The 12783-nt window shown below is 34.2% G+C and overlaps 1 protein-coding gene across 1 annotated transcript in view; it reads left to right on the top strand.

Moving 5' to 3' along the window:
* The window catches only part of PAG1 (phosphoprotein membrane anchor with glycosphingolipid microdomains 1), a 33513-nt gene extending 22357 nt beyond the window's left edge, over window positions 1-11156 (top strand). Inside the window, exon 6 of the mRNA XM_051969986.1 lies at window positions 5423-11156. Coding sequence (XP_051825946.1) covers window positions 5423-5770 — 348 coding nt within the window. The 3' untranslated portion in view covers window positions 5771-11156. The remainder of the gene's footprint in view (window positions 1-5422) is intronic.
* Window positions 11157-12783: the final 1627 nt, after the last annotated feature.

Here is a 12783-nt window from a genome sequence, read left to right on the forward strand (position 1 = left end):
GATGAAGCAGTAGACCCAGACAGGTAAAAAGAATTGCCAGGTCACACAAATAGTTATGAATTTTATAAATTCATTCCTAGATTTCTAAGACACTTATACACTAGGTAGACAAGGAGTTTAGAGGCAACACCCCTTTTAGAAATGAACAGAGTTTATGCCAGTGACCAATAAAGAAATAGCAAATCTGCATTAAGAAGACTCTTAGACCAGCTGGAAATTTGTAGATTTGTGGAGGGGAAGAAAATATCCCTTGGCAATTGGGAAGCTGAGCATCTGTCAGAAAAACATGCTCATTTCTTTCCTAGATTTTGTGAAATGGATGAATTACTATGTCAAAAAAGAATGCCAGGTAATCAAGGGTATTTTGACTTGTGTCCAACCATGACTCATAATACCTGAAGCAATTTTTAATCAGTACAGACCATCCATTCCCTTGTTATCAAAGGAAATTAAGTTACTGTTGATATTCATGGTAGACAAGGCTGAGGATGTGATTGAGTATGTTTTCTTGGATGGCTGCCTGCTATTACCATAGGGAATTTCCTGGATATGTATATCTTTCTAGGAGTGCCAGAGACACACAGATAATTCTTTAAACCAGGGACCTCAAACTACGGTCCGCGGGCCAGATGCAGCAGCTGAGAGCAGTTATCCCCCTCACCCGGGGCTATGAAGTTTCTTTATTTAAAGGCCCACAAAACAAAGTTTTTGTTTTTACTATAGTCTGGTCCTCCAACAGTCTGAGGGACAGTGAACTGGCCCCCTATTTAAAAAGTTTGAGGACCCCTGCTTTAAACTATATAGCATAAAACTTTTGAAATCAAATGAAAAGAAATCAACACAAAATACTAATTTCTAACATTTGTATGGTGCTTACAATGGGCCAGATACAGTGCTAATTGCTTTACAATTATTATCGTATTTAATCCTCAAAACAACACTGGGAGGTAGATGCTATTGTTATCCCTATTTTACAGATGGAAAAACTGAGGCAAATAGAAGTTAAGTGACCTGCATATAATGATAGAGCTAAATGTCACGGACTGAATTTTAATTCAAGCCTTCCTGACTCTGGGCCCAGAACTCCTATTTACCTATGATCTCTATCAGCTGTCTCCAAAATGATACAAGCCATAAAATAGTGGATATTGTTTGCTCTTTCTTGTCTATGATTTAATAATATTATTATGCTTGTTTTTTCTTATAATTATAGTTAAAGACTATAGAGATCATTTAGATAGTAGTGATGTTCAGTCATCTCAGTCATATCTTATTCTTCATGACCCAGACACTTAATAGCAGTGTGATTCTGGATCCTGGACCACAACTTAATTCTGTTTGATAGAATGAACTGGCAAAGGAAATAATAAACTATTTCAGTATCCTTGCTAAAAAAACAAACAAACAAAAAACCACCTCATGTATAATATGGGCCACAGTATTATAATGATATAAATGAACAACTGAACACAACATATATAGGTGTATATTGTATGTCTCCCGTTTAGATATGTAAATTCTATGCCATATTGCCTGTAGCAAGAGAAAAAATTGTGTTTGTTAAATAAGTTTCCTTGTTTAAAGATTTTTTTAGTTAGGTCCCACATCTGAAGTAATTGATTTTAGAAATATTTTATCAATTCTGGACATTTGCAGTTTATTGTCAAAAAGAAGAAAGTAATGAAAAAGACTGTGAGGTTGGAAATTGTTGGACTGGGTCCTGCCATTCATCCATTCTGTGACTTTGGATGTCATTTAATCTCTTTAAATCTCAATTTCATCTTCTATATAAAACAGCATTAATTCAGCACTTGCCTTACATTATTTTAAGGCTACAATAAGAATGAAAATGTTTGGTAATCTTAAATCATTCATATTTGTAATAACTATATAAATCACTACATATTGTTGTTATCTAAAACCTCTCCAAAAAAACTGTGGGAGAGAGGGTGGAAAGGATGACTGATTTGGAGACAATGAAACTGGGTTCTAATTCCAACTCAGATACTTTCTGCCTTTCTGATCCTAATTCACTAAACTTGTATGAGCCCCAGTTTGCCCATCTGTAAGATTTGGAAGTTAAATTAGATAGCTTCTAAGGTCCCTTCCAATTCTAAATTCATTATCAATCATCTAATGATACAATATCCCTCACAATTTAAACTCCCTTTTAATTTAAGAAAACCTATAATTTAGTTAATAGTTTTCTTGCTGACAATAATTCACAAGTTATATTATCCATAAATATTTTTTTCTTTTGTGAAAATAACTCTATGCATGTAAAAACCTTGTTGTTTTTTTTTTAATGGAAAAAAGTCTAAATGAAAAAGTATTCTAGTCACAGGAATTCTCACTATGGCATAGTAAAAGAAGGCAGGAGAAAGGGAGACCAGAATCTGAAGTTCAGGCTCAGTACTGGTAGGTTTTTACTGTTTGAACTAGAGAAAATCATTTTATGTCTCTGGGCCTTAAATTGGACTAGATGACCTTTAAAGTCTGTCTCCCCCCCCCACCTTCTATCCCCAGCTCTAACATTCTGTAATTTTATGATACTATAAACACTTGACTTATTAAAATTATATGCATCCTTGAATGCATGCATGCATCCTATTGTTATATAATTATAGGTCCTAACATCACCACTACTACTTCTTCCCACAAAAAAATTGAAAGGAATGCCGTTGCATCAAAGTTAGTTTTCATCTAAAGCCAGAGAGAACAAGAAGTATTTCATGAACCATTCTCTGCCCCACTGCCATGTCTCAGGCAACCCAGCATTAATGTGGGAGCAGGGGGGAGGAAAACATAAAAGAGGAACATATTTCCAGTATCTCTAAATTCTTGCCATGTCCACGATGGTGGCAAAGGGAGAAGTGTTCTTGTCAATTTTACATTCTCTCCTTAATAAAGTCATAAAATCATATTAGATCCCCAAGTTAGCCCATCAAATTCTATTTAGTCCATAATACACTTAAAACACTTTAACATTTGATATAATGCTTTGTCCTGCTATTTCCCTTTCATTATGAGTTAAATAGAATTTTGTGGGCTGAACCAGGAACCCAATATCCACCATTTATGACATATTTTTTATGGGAAAATGCATTCAGAATTCCAAACAGCTGACTTAAAAATGAAGTTTTGGGGCACGACCTCTTTCTGAGGTCTGAGGCTTGCCTACATTATTGCCCAAAATATATTTTCCATTTATTCCAACAAATATCTTTCCAAGAAAATGTTTTTCTGTCATTGTGAAATGTTTCTGCCTACAATAGAAAGATTTATATATCACATTATACTAAATATATGATACCATGAAAGGCAGTGGAATTACCACTTAGAGCACTGGACAGAAAGAGCTGGGCTCAAATGCTCTCTATTCTTACGAGCCATGTGACCACAGGCAAATCACTCTGAGTCTTAGTTTCTGCTTCTGTAAAATAAGGATAAAACACCTGTTGTGCATATTTCACAAATCTGCTAGAAATATAAAATGAGGTAATATTCCATAAAGCAGTGTAAAGCATTCTATTAAGAACAGACACCATTACTACCTCAATTTCTACATTTAGATTCTCATTTGGGATGGATAAATCTTCAAGTTAATTTGCTAATAGTTTTTAAAATGACTTTAGGACTTATCAAAAGATTAACCACTGTTCCCTAGATTTATATTTATAGCAACATCAAATGTATATGTGGTTATGTAGGTTCGTAGGAATTTTCAATTATATTCTGTAACCTTCAATTTCTTAAACTGTGGTTGGTGACATCATATGGAGTCTTGTAAGTGAATGTGGGAGTCACAGAATTATAATTTATCATTAGTAAATGTTAAATTTGTATATCTATTTTATGTATCTATATACCTAGTCATATAAAAATTTCTTGGATGAAACGGGGTCGTTAGTGGAAAAAATTTAAGAAGCCCTGTTTGTCATACTTTATAGATCTGAAAACTGAGAATAGGAGAAGTTAAGATCACTTAGCTAGTTAGTAATGCTGGAGCTATAATCTAGCTTTCTATTGCAGTTCAGTATTCTTTTTTTATACAACATAGATGTGTACATATCTATACACACACAACTCATTCTGTTATTGATTTAACAATAGCACATTGGACATTGGTGTGATTCTCTCATTTTCAGCATAAACCCCAATACCAGAATCACTCCCACAAGGTCTTTAAAATGGAATTAGTTAAATAGTATAATAGGAATACACTAATGGTAACAACAGAGTCCGAAGTGTTCTATATATTGTTACCTATAATGTGCTAGGCACTGAGAACACAAATACAAAAATCAAGTATTATCTACCTTCAGTGTTCTACATTCTTACTGGGAGAAAGAGATGAATACAGTTTAGAAAGATAAAGTAATATGAAGTCATTTTAAGAGAGAGCAAGCAAGAGGGTTAGAAAGGTGCCCAAGACTGGAATGAGCAAGATATGAATTCTAGACTTGTCAAAACCATCTTTGCAAAGGAACAAAAATAGGAATGAATGTTTTCTGTGGGAAACAGCTAGCAGGCTAGTTTCATTGCAACCAAAGTCTAAGAAGAGGAATAATTGGACGTAATATTAAAAAATCAAGGGCAACTAGATGGAACATGCATAGAGCTGGAGGCTCCTGGAGACAGGAGGACCTGAATTCAAATCAAAATTTGACCTGAGTCAAAAGGACCTCAGATATTTAAGACTTACTAGCTGTGTGACCCTGAGCAGGTCACTTAACCCTAATTGCCTCAGCAAAAGAAAAAAAAAATACTACAAGACTATTGAAAAATTAGTTATATAGATGACTTTAAATGCCAGGTTAAGGAGTTAAAATTTAGTCCTGTCATCAATAGCTTGTTCTGAAAATCAAATGAGATAATATTTGTAAAACATTTAGCATAGTGCATGCACATAATAAGTGGTTAATAAATACTTGTTCCTTCCCACCCTCCTCAGGAATCACCTGAGCTACTTTATTCCTTTGTTAACTTAATTAAGGACAAACCAAAAAAAAAAAAAAATAGACCCAATAGAAGAAGCATATCTTGAAAATATGTAAATAATAAGAATAATAAAAGCTAACATTTATATAGCACTTTCAATGTATCAGACACCGTGCTAATAACTTGACAATTGTCATCTCATTCCCTGAATAGATGGTATTATTATCCCCATTTTGCAGTTGAGGAAACTGAGGCAAACAGAAATTAAGGGACTTGCCCATGATCACAATCAGTAAGTTTCTGAGGCCATATTTGACGTAAGGTCTTCCTGATTCGGGGTCCAGAGCTCTAGTCACTGTCCTTAAATGTGCTTAAGCACCCATAGATGAACCCACAGTTCATTAAAAGGTACTATGAGGGAGGACTGGGAGAAAAGACATACAAAAGCAGTTGATGATTCAAATGATGATTTCTTTTCTAGATTTCTGCAATGTACTCATCTGTAAGTAAGCCAGGACAGACTCTGAAAGTGCCAGAATCCACTTACTCCTGTATTCAAGAGGTAGCTCCAAAGAGATCACCATCATCTGGCAATGATCTCTATGCTACAGTACGGGACTTTGAGAAAAACCCAAACATCAACTTGCCTCCCCCAGGAGTCAATTCAAATGGGGAGCCAGAGCCTGATTACGAAGCGATACAGTCATTAAACAAGGATGAAGAAAAGACGGTGTCAATGGCCAATGGTAACCACATCACTTTTCCAAAAGAAAATGACTATGAGAGTATTGGGGACTTACAACAGAACAAAGATATCACCAGACTTTAATGCGAAGACAAAATTTTTTTAACATTATACTATCAGCAGTTTGGAAATGTGTCTCTATTTGAAGAAAAACAAAAGGTCATAATAAATCACAAAATATGTGTTGCTTTAGAGAACTGAAAACAATGGAGGGGCAGTGACCATTTTCCAACCTTCTCAAGCAATAAGGTACACACAGATATGCATTCACACATATATAATAAAAATAGACAAACGTTTCATCCTCCTCCCTAAAATGGTTCATTTCCTCTTGCAGTGAAGATAAAAATGTTGGCGGTTCCCAAGGATGTCCAATATTTTTAAATGAACCATATTCACTATAATGTATAGCACTTGCCTAAAATACTGCCTTTCAGAAGAGCCAGTTGTTCATTGTTTTTGCTACCTGCTGAAAAATTTTAAATGTGTGGCTGTTTTTCTTCTCACCTTCAAACTGAACAACTCATTCCAAGGATTTTCTCCCCTAAAGTTCAGGATTTTTACTCCAGTTTAGACCTATTTGAACTACGACTAATGTGTTTGCCATCCCAATCTTCAGTGCTCTTCAGGGAGTTGCTTATTCAGCAGCTGGGGATTCAAACTCCAGCACGCAAATAGGAGATTTTCTGTGAGTCTCTTCAGAGTTTTGTCACTTCCTATGTTGGCACTCCACTAGTGGCTTACAACAAAAGTACTTGAATTCAGTTTTAGATGCTTTATTTTATTTTTCTAGTCAAAAACTTTTTTCAGTATTTTAAGAAGTTTCAGAATTTTTTCAGTGTTTTAAGAATGTTATGGTACTTAAAGAATTCTTTTTAATTAGCCGGGAACTCATTATTTCAAACAGAGAGCCTTAATCTTTATGTTTGGACACAGACCACATATTTGGACAGTGGCCACACTGTCTGGCTCTGAAGGGCTGGGAATATGAATGTGTGTTTCAAAGTACCTTTTCTGTCCATGTTATAAGAGTATTGACTGGCTTGAGTAAGTCATTCTCAGAAATTAATCTAGATTCAATAGAGCGTTTGTAAGCATTTATTTTTAGTATGTAAATATCTAAAGCATTTTGGTTTGTGCCTAGCTCCTAAAGAATATCAGAAATTATGTAAATGAATTATTTCCATTTTATGAGTCATTTATAATCTTCAAAAAGAACAAAAACTCAGAAAGCATATAGTCTAGTTAATTACAGGTAATTTTTTTTTTTTTTAACCTTACTCCAAACACATATGTAAGAGTTGAGATTTTTAAAGATTCAACTTTTCAAATGGTACATTGAGCTGCTGGTCAGAATCACCTTAGTAAATAAATAATTAAATAAGTGTATTTTGCTCATCGGTACTAATACTTTGAGGTACAAAATTGTAGAAATACTTGGTTGAAACAATTGCACAGCAGATAAGGAATCTTCCTACCAATTGTCACTATTCCTAGTAGGTGCTTATTTGTTATTTCTTTCAGGTTATTACAGTTCAATGATTATGCTGCCTACACTAACAGATTTTAATGAGCAACTAGGCATTTCCTACTTTTCGTGTCAACTTGGAGCCAGTTGTCACAATTCAAGGAAGAACCCGTTCTGGTCCAAGCTGGTTTTACATGTACCCACTCAGATCTTACAAAATGACCATTCAAAGATTTCCTTTCCTAATTCAAGAAGAAATCTCATGATTGGTATCATTGTGAAGGGTGATTTACAGTCATTGGAAAACTGCAGGTTCTTCTGACCACTAGAAAAGGAGGAAATTATTCTGTATTGTTATTGATAACTGTCACCCTTTTGGTTTCATAATGTGTGCTATTTTTCTCCTCTCTGTAACAATGAAAGTTATTGAGAGGCTAATACTGCTTGAAAAAATATGTAGTTTCATGGATGTGCTTTCCAGCAAGTGGAATCATTTCTTTGATTCTATGACTGTTCTATACATTTAGTTAAATTTACAATTCTGAACTAAGACTTAACTTCATAGGGGGATTAGCTGATTAGCTAATCAAGAATAGGTTTTATATCTTCAGAAACCAGATCTCCTGCTAAGACATTAGGGGTACAACAATAGACTTAGCAAGAGAGTAAACTAGCCCAAATTACATTTCCATAGTACAGGATAAATGGCAGCATTCCTAGAGAGCCAATGCTGTTGAGTAATTGAAAATATCTTTACTGTATCCAAATATCTGTGACCACAAGTCATGACTTAAGTACTTCATAGTTAATGAATTAGGAACTTAAAAAGGCCCATCAGTTCTTGTATAGGTTATAGGGTCTCCATTCAATGTATGTAAATCGTAATTATCACATATTCCTGGCCAGCTAGACAGTTCCACAAATAATGGACTAACTTATCACCTCTTGGACTCAAGAAGTTATTATTCTTCTCTAAAAGCATCTCTTAACAAGAGGAAGAATAATTTGATACTGAACCTGACAAAACTTTTAGAGAGAAACGCTTCTTTTTGCATTGGTTTTTTTTTTTCCCTAATAGCTTTCTTTTCTTCTTCTTTTTTTTTTTTTTTAATAATTCTTTATTGATAGAACGCATGCCAGGGTAATTTTTACAGCATTATCCCTTGCATTCATTTCTGTTCCGATTTTTCCCCTCCCTCCCTCCACCCCTTCCCCGAGATGGCAAGAGTCCTTTACATGTTGAATGGGTTGCAGTATATCCTAGATACAATATATGTGTGCAGAACCAAACAGTTTTCTTGTTGCACAGGGAGAATTGGATTCAGAAGGTCCTAATAGCTTTCAAAGATAGATTCTGTGTATCAGATCTGTAAGATATGCATTAAGCATCTCTTGATTTGGAGGACCCCTGACAGAGGGAGATGTAAGGTCTGTCAGTTAATTAACAGATTGTAAAAGAAGATTCAGAGAACCTGATTAAAAGTAACACACACACACACCTCCCCCCTTCTCCCCTCCACATACACTCTAAAAGATTGGATAATAGTACGATAATTTCTATTGAGAACAGGATAGAAAGAGGAGTTTGGCCGGATACTAGACCCAATTGTTGTTTGCTTTTATTGTTCCCTTTTGGACATTAAACAACAAATAAAATATTCATACCATTTTTCATACTTCTACTATAGTTGGGTGAAAATCTGGAAAAATTGGTCACTTCTACCTAATCCAACATTGTTAAAATTCAAATATACATGAAGAATCCCTTTTGCAAATCAGTTGTTATTTCTTTTTATGAATTATATTAGAGTTCTTTAGATATATGAGAGATCTGTCCAATTCTTCTGTATATCAGAATTACAACCTCACCTGGAAACGAGCCAATGATATTCTTCTGTCATTGTTATTGTTTAAACTGGATTTATTTTAAAATTCCAATTTAATTTTTTATTCCCATTATATTTTTTGAACAGAAGTGTTATCATAAAATGGGTTTAAAAATTTTCTAGGAACAAATTACAGCCTAGAGAAAAAAATAGCAATTTCCCCAAAAATTAATCTAATGTTTATTTTTACATCTCTTATCCTAATGCAAATTATGTCAATAGTTCTTTTAAAACATTTGAAAGTATAACTTTTCCTTAGGTGAAAGGTGATGATCACTATTTTAACTGCCTTGTCACAAAAATCCAAGGAACTATGTTTAATTAGGTGCTAAAATTAATGGTTGATTGTCAACACAAAGCAATATTGTCATTTTACTTTAATGTGTGACAGCATCTATTTATTCTAGAGAACATGTTTTCTTAATTTTTGTAATTCTGTGTATTTATGCTTTTTTTCAACTGGTATTTTACAAAGTGAAAGCACCAAGCACCTGGTTATCACTTACATATATCCTGGCACTCACTGAATGAGAAGCAGTCAGTAATGTGCCATCTGAATGTTCATCTGAGAGATCAGCTGAACTGTTGTCAGAGAAGCAAGATTGTAACATATTCTCTAACATATGGTGATTTAAAGGAAAAACTTTCTTAAGGAATTCTGACTCCTTAAACTTTTTTTTATATGAAAACATTCTAATTCTTCATTATCACCTACATCTTCTTAATTTTCCCTGCTACAGTATAATCCCCATTGAGAAGTTTTAATTGCTAGCTTACAAAAGTTTTTTTTTTTTTTTTCCCTTTCTGTGTCTGTGACATTCCTCAATGTCTCATTGAGAGAATGACAATGAAAATGTAAATAGATGTACTCCTCAGATATGTGTACAGTAGGAGATTTGGCCTATAACTTTAAAAAAAAAAAGGAGAAGGAAAAAAAGGTAAATGTGAGAAATGACAATGGAGCCAATGCATGGTGACTCCCCAGACAGCAACAGCCAATGAAAACATAGTAATCTTATTTCATTCTTTTTAGTTATTTCTGTGGTTCTAGACATGGAATCAGCAGGCAGTAAAATAATGTGTTGTTTTTTTTTTCAAAAGGATGTACTCCGAAATTGCAGCATGTCTGTAATTTCAAGACTTGTGCAATTCTAAGTCATTCACATCGAGACTGAAATGCAGTTTTGTAAATGAGTAAATGCCAAGATTTCCTTTCAGTGCTCCTTGTAATAGTCAGTCTCACTCAGTGTGGTATAGTGATACTGTTCTCAAACTGTTGATTTGTGCTGCTCTACCAGATTAGCATTGGCTGCTGAGAGCCCAGTAGGTACTGATGGTTATTTCCTGGATTTCTTGACAAGTTTATTGTACAATGCTTTGGGGAAATTGGGGGGTGTAGGGTTAAAATATAATGTTCAGTGTTAAGTGACTTATGTGAAAATAGGAACACGTCTATAAATATAGTATGGCCTTTATTTACAGTGAAACCCTAATTTTGCTGTAATATCTTCTTGTTTTGTACTGTAACTTTCTGTAAATGCTTTAAACCTCACTGTGCCATTAGATGGTTTGAACAAAATCTTCCCAATAGAATAACCCAAAGTGCTGAGATTAGAATGCTGAGAAAGCTGTCCAGAAAAACATGATAAACTGAAGTTAACCAGTCAGTATTAACAGAATACACTAAAGGGAAAAAAAGAACTAGGAGAAGAATATTCACATTTTGTAAATGTGCAAATGAACCTTCATTATCCCTGCCCTTCATTTTAACCAGGCACAGAGATTTGTAAAGTGCTTGATGACTTTTCCTAGTGTTTTTTTTTTTTTTTAAACCAGTCTCCCAGATCCCTTCAAAATCTCACAGGAAAAGAGATTTACAATCATGTAGTACTTCTCAGTTATGAGCCAATTTGGTTCTATCTTCTCTTAGTACAATTAGATTAGATTTTGCTTGCCAGTATACTGCTTGTGCACCGTGGGTATTTGTCAAAGATGTATTATGCTCTAGTTGTCTCATCACACAGTGTAATGTGTTCAAAAGGCTGGTAATTACCATTCCTCAGACTCCCGTGTTTCAAATCTACAGAAATAAAATGCTTCTATGTCACCTTTTAAATGATTGTGTAGGTTTTACACATTTTATGTTTCTGTGGGCCAGAAGTAGAACAAAACATAGTGATAGAGACAGATATACAAATAAGAATGTTTCTATTCTGTGTTCTTTATTCATGCATTTTTCTTCATCAGAGTTGATCATTAGAAAGTTATGTTCTTTTCTTCTATATGATTCCTACTGATTTTTAATGACTTCCCTTGAACAAAAAATAATTTGAGGTGCTTATGTGGTTCTTTCCTGAATATCTAAAAAAGTATTTATAATGTCAAAATTATGAAATGCTTAAAATAGTATAAAAATTTTATGGTGGAAGATGCCTATATCTCCTCCAGTGTTTTTATTATTCTTTTTGGCCCAATTTCTTTTACAGTAGCAGCCCTCTTCACAGTCACTCTTTTCAATCCTTTTTTCATAATTAGGACTCACCTACTACAGCTCCACTCAAAAGTTTTCAGCATTAGTCCCAGTGCCAAAATGTAAGGTCTTCACAAGCCAATGGTGAAATATTCCTTAGAGAACCAGGAAGAGTAAAGCACCCCTATAGCACTTGTTTCACTGAACCATATGTCGTCTGCCATTTAAAATGATGATAGCACTGGCCCTCCATCAGTATAATGAATTTTGAATTGCTTTTCCAATGTCATTCAGCCATTCAAGGTTCTTTACCTACTCTCTCTTATGAGAGACTGGTTGTCTATGGCTTTGAAAAAGAATTGTGCTGGGAATAGTTATGCTTCCACCTAAACACTTAAAAAATGCTTATTGAGTGACCAGTCTTTGAGAGATCAAACCCATAATCTTTACTTCATTGGCACTGTGACCTAACACTAGCACTGTATCAGGAAACCCTTTTTGCTCTCCAAAAGTTCCATGAGAGTCTGTCTTATTGACTGCTCTGTGGAAGATAAAATTCTTATTAATAGTATATTTGAACAACAGAATGGTGTCTTACATTAGCTCTCAAAACTTGGTTTGTATTGTCAACTAGTTCCCTCCTGGGTCTGGCAATTTCTGATCCTAAACTTCAAGGCAAATGTATCCAGAAGCACACTAACTTTAGCATTGTAAACATGATCCTTTTGTTCCTTTAGTTATTCACATGGGTTTACCAGGAAGAGAATACCTTCTCAAAAAAAAAAAAAAAAAGTAATTTACAGAGCTGCTGTATTTATAATTAATTGGGATTTATCCTCTTTTCCCTGTACCCACCTGTGCCCAAATGGCTTGAAATTGTTAATGTGTCTAACCAGGGAATGAGTAAAGAATTGGAGAGAAGTTGGCTGATTATATGCAAGCAATCTGACATTGAGAATTCAATTCTCCTAATTAGTGATTCAAATGTTTCAATAATATAATAGTTATGATTGCAATTTTCAATATGCACAATATTAGTTTGCATTTAATTGTTTTGCCTTTTCTATACCATAATAACTAATCACAATTCATAATTCATCTTGAGGATATAAACATTATTAAGCCCCTACTACATACCTGAAAGACTGTCAAATGTAAAAAATTTTCAGATGGAAAAAGTGTTCTAATTTATTACATTACATCTATTTCCTTTTTAAAAAAAAAAAACTCACCTATATGGTAATTATATAATCTAATATACTCTAAAGAATAA

This window comes from Antechinus flavipes, chromosome 1, assembly GCF_016432865.1.
Source record: "Antechinus flavipes isolate AdamAnt ecotype Samford, QLD, Australia chromosome 1, AdamAnt_v2, whole genome shotgun sequence".
Classification (NCBI taxonomy): Eukaryota; Metazoa; Chordata; class Mammalia; order Dasyuromorphia; family Dasyuridae; genus Antechinus; species Antechinus flavipes.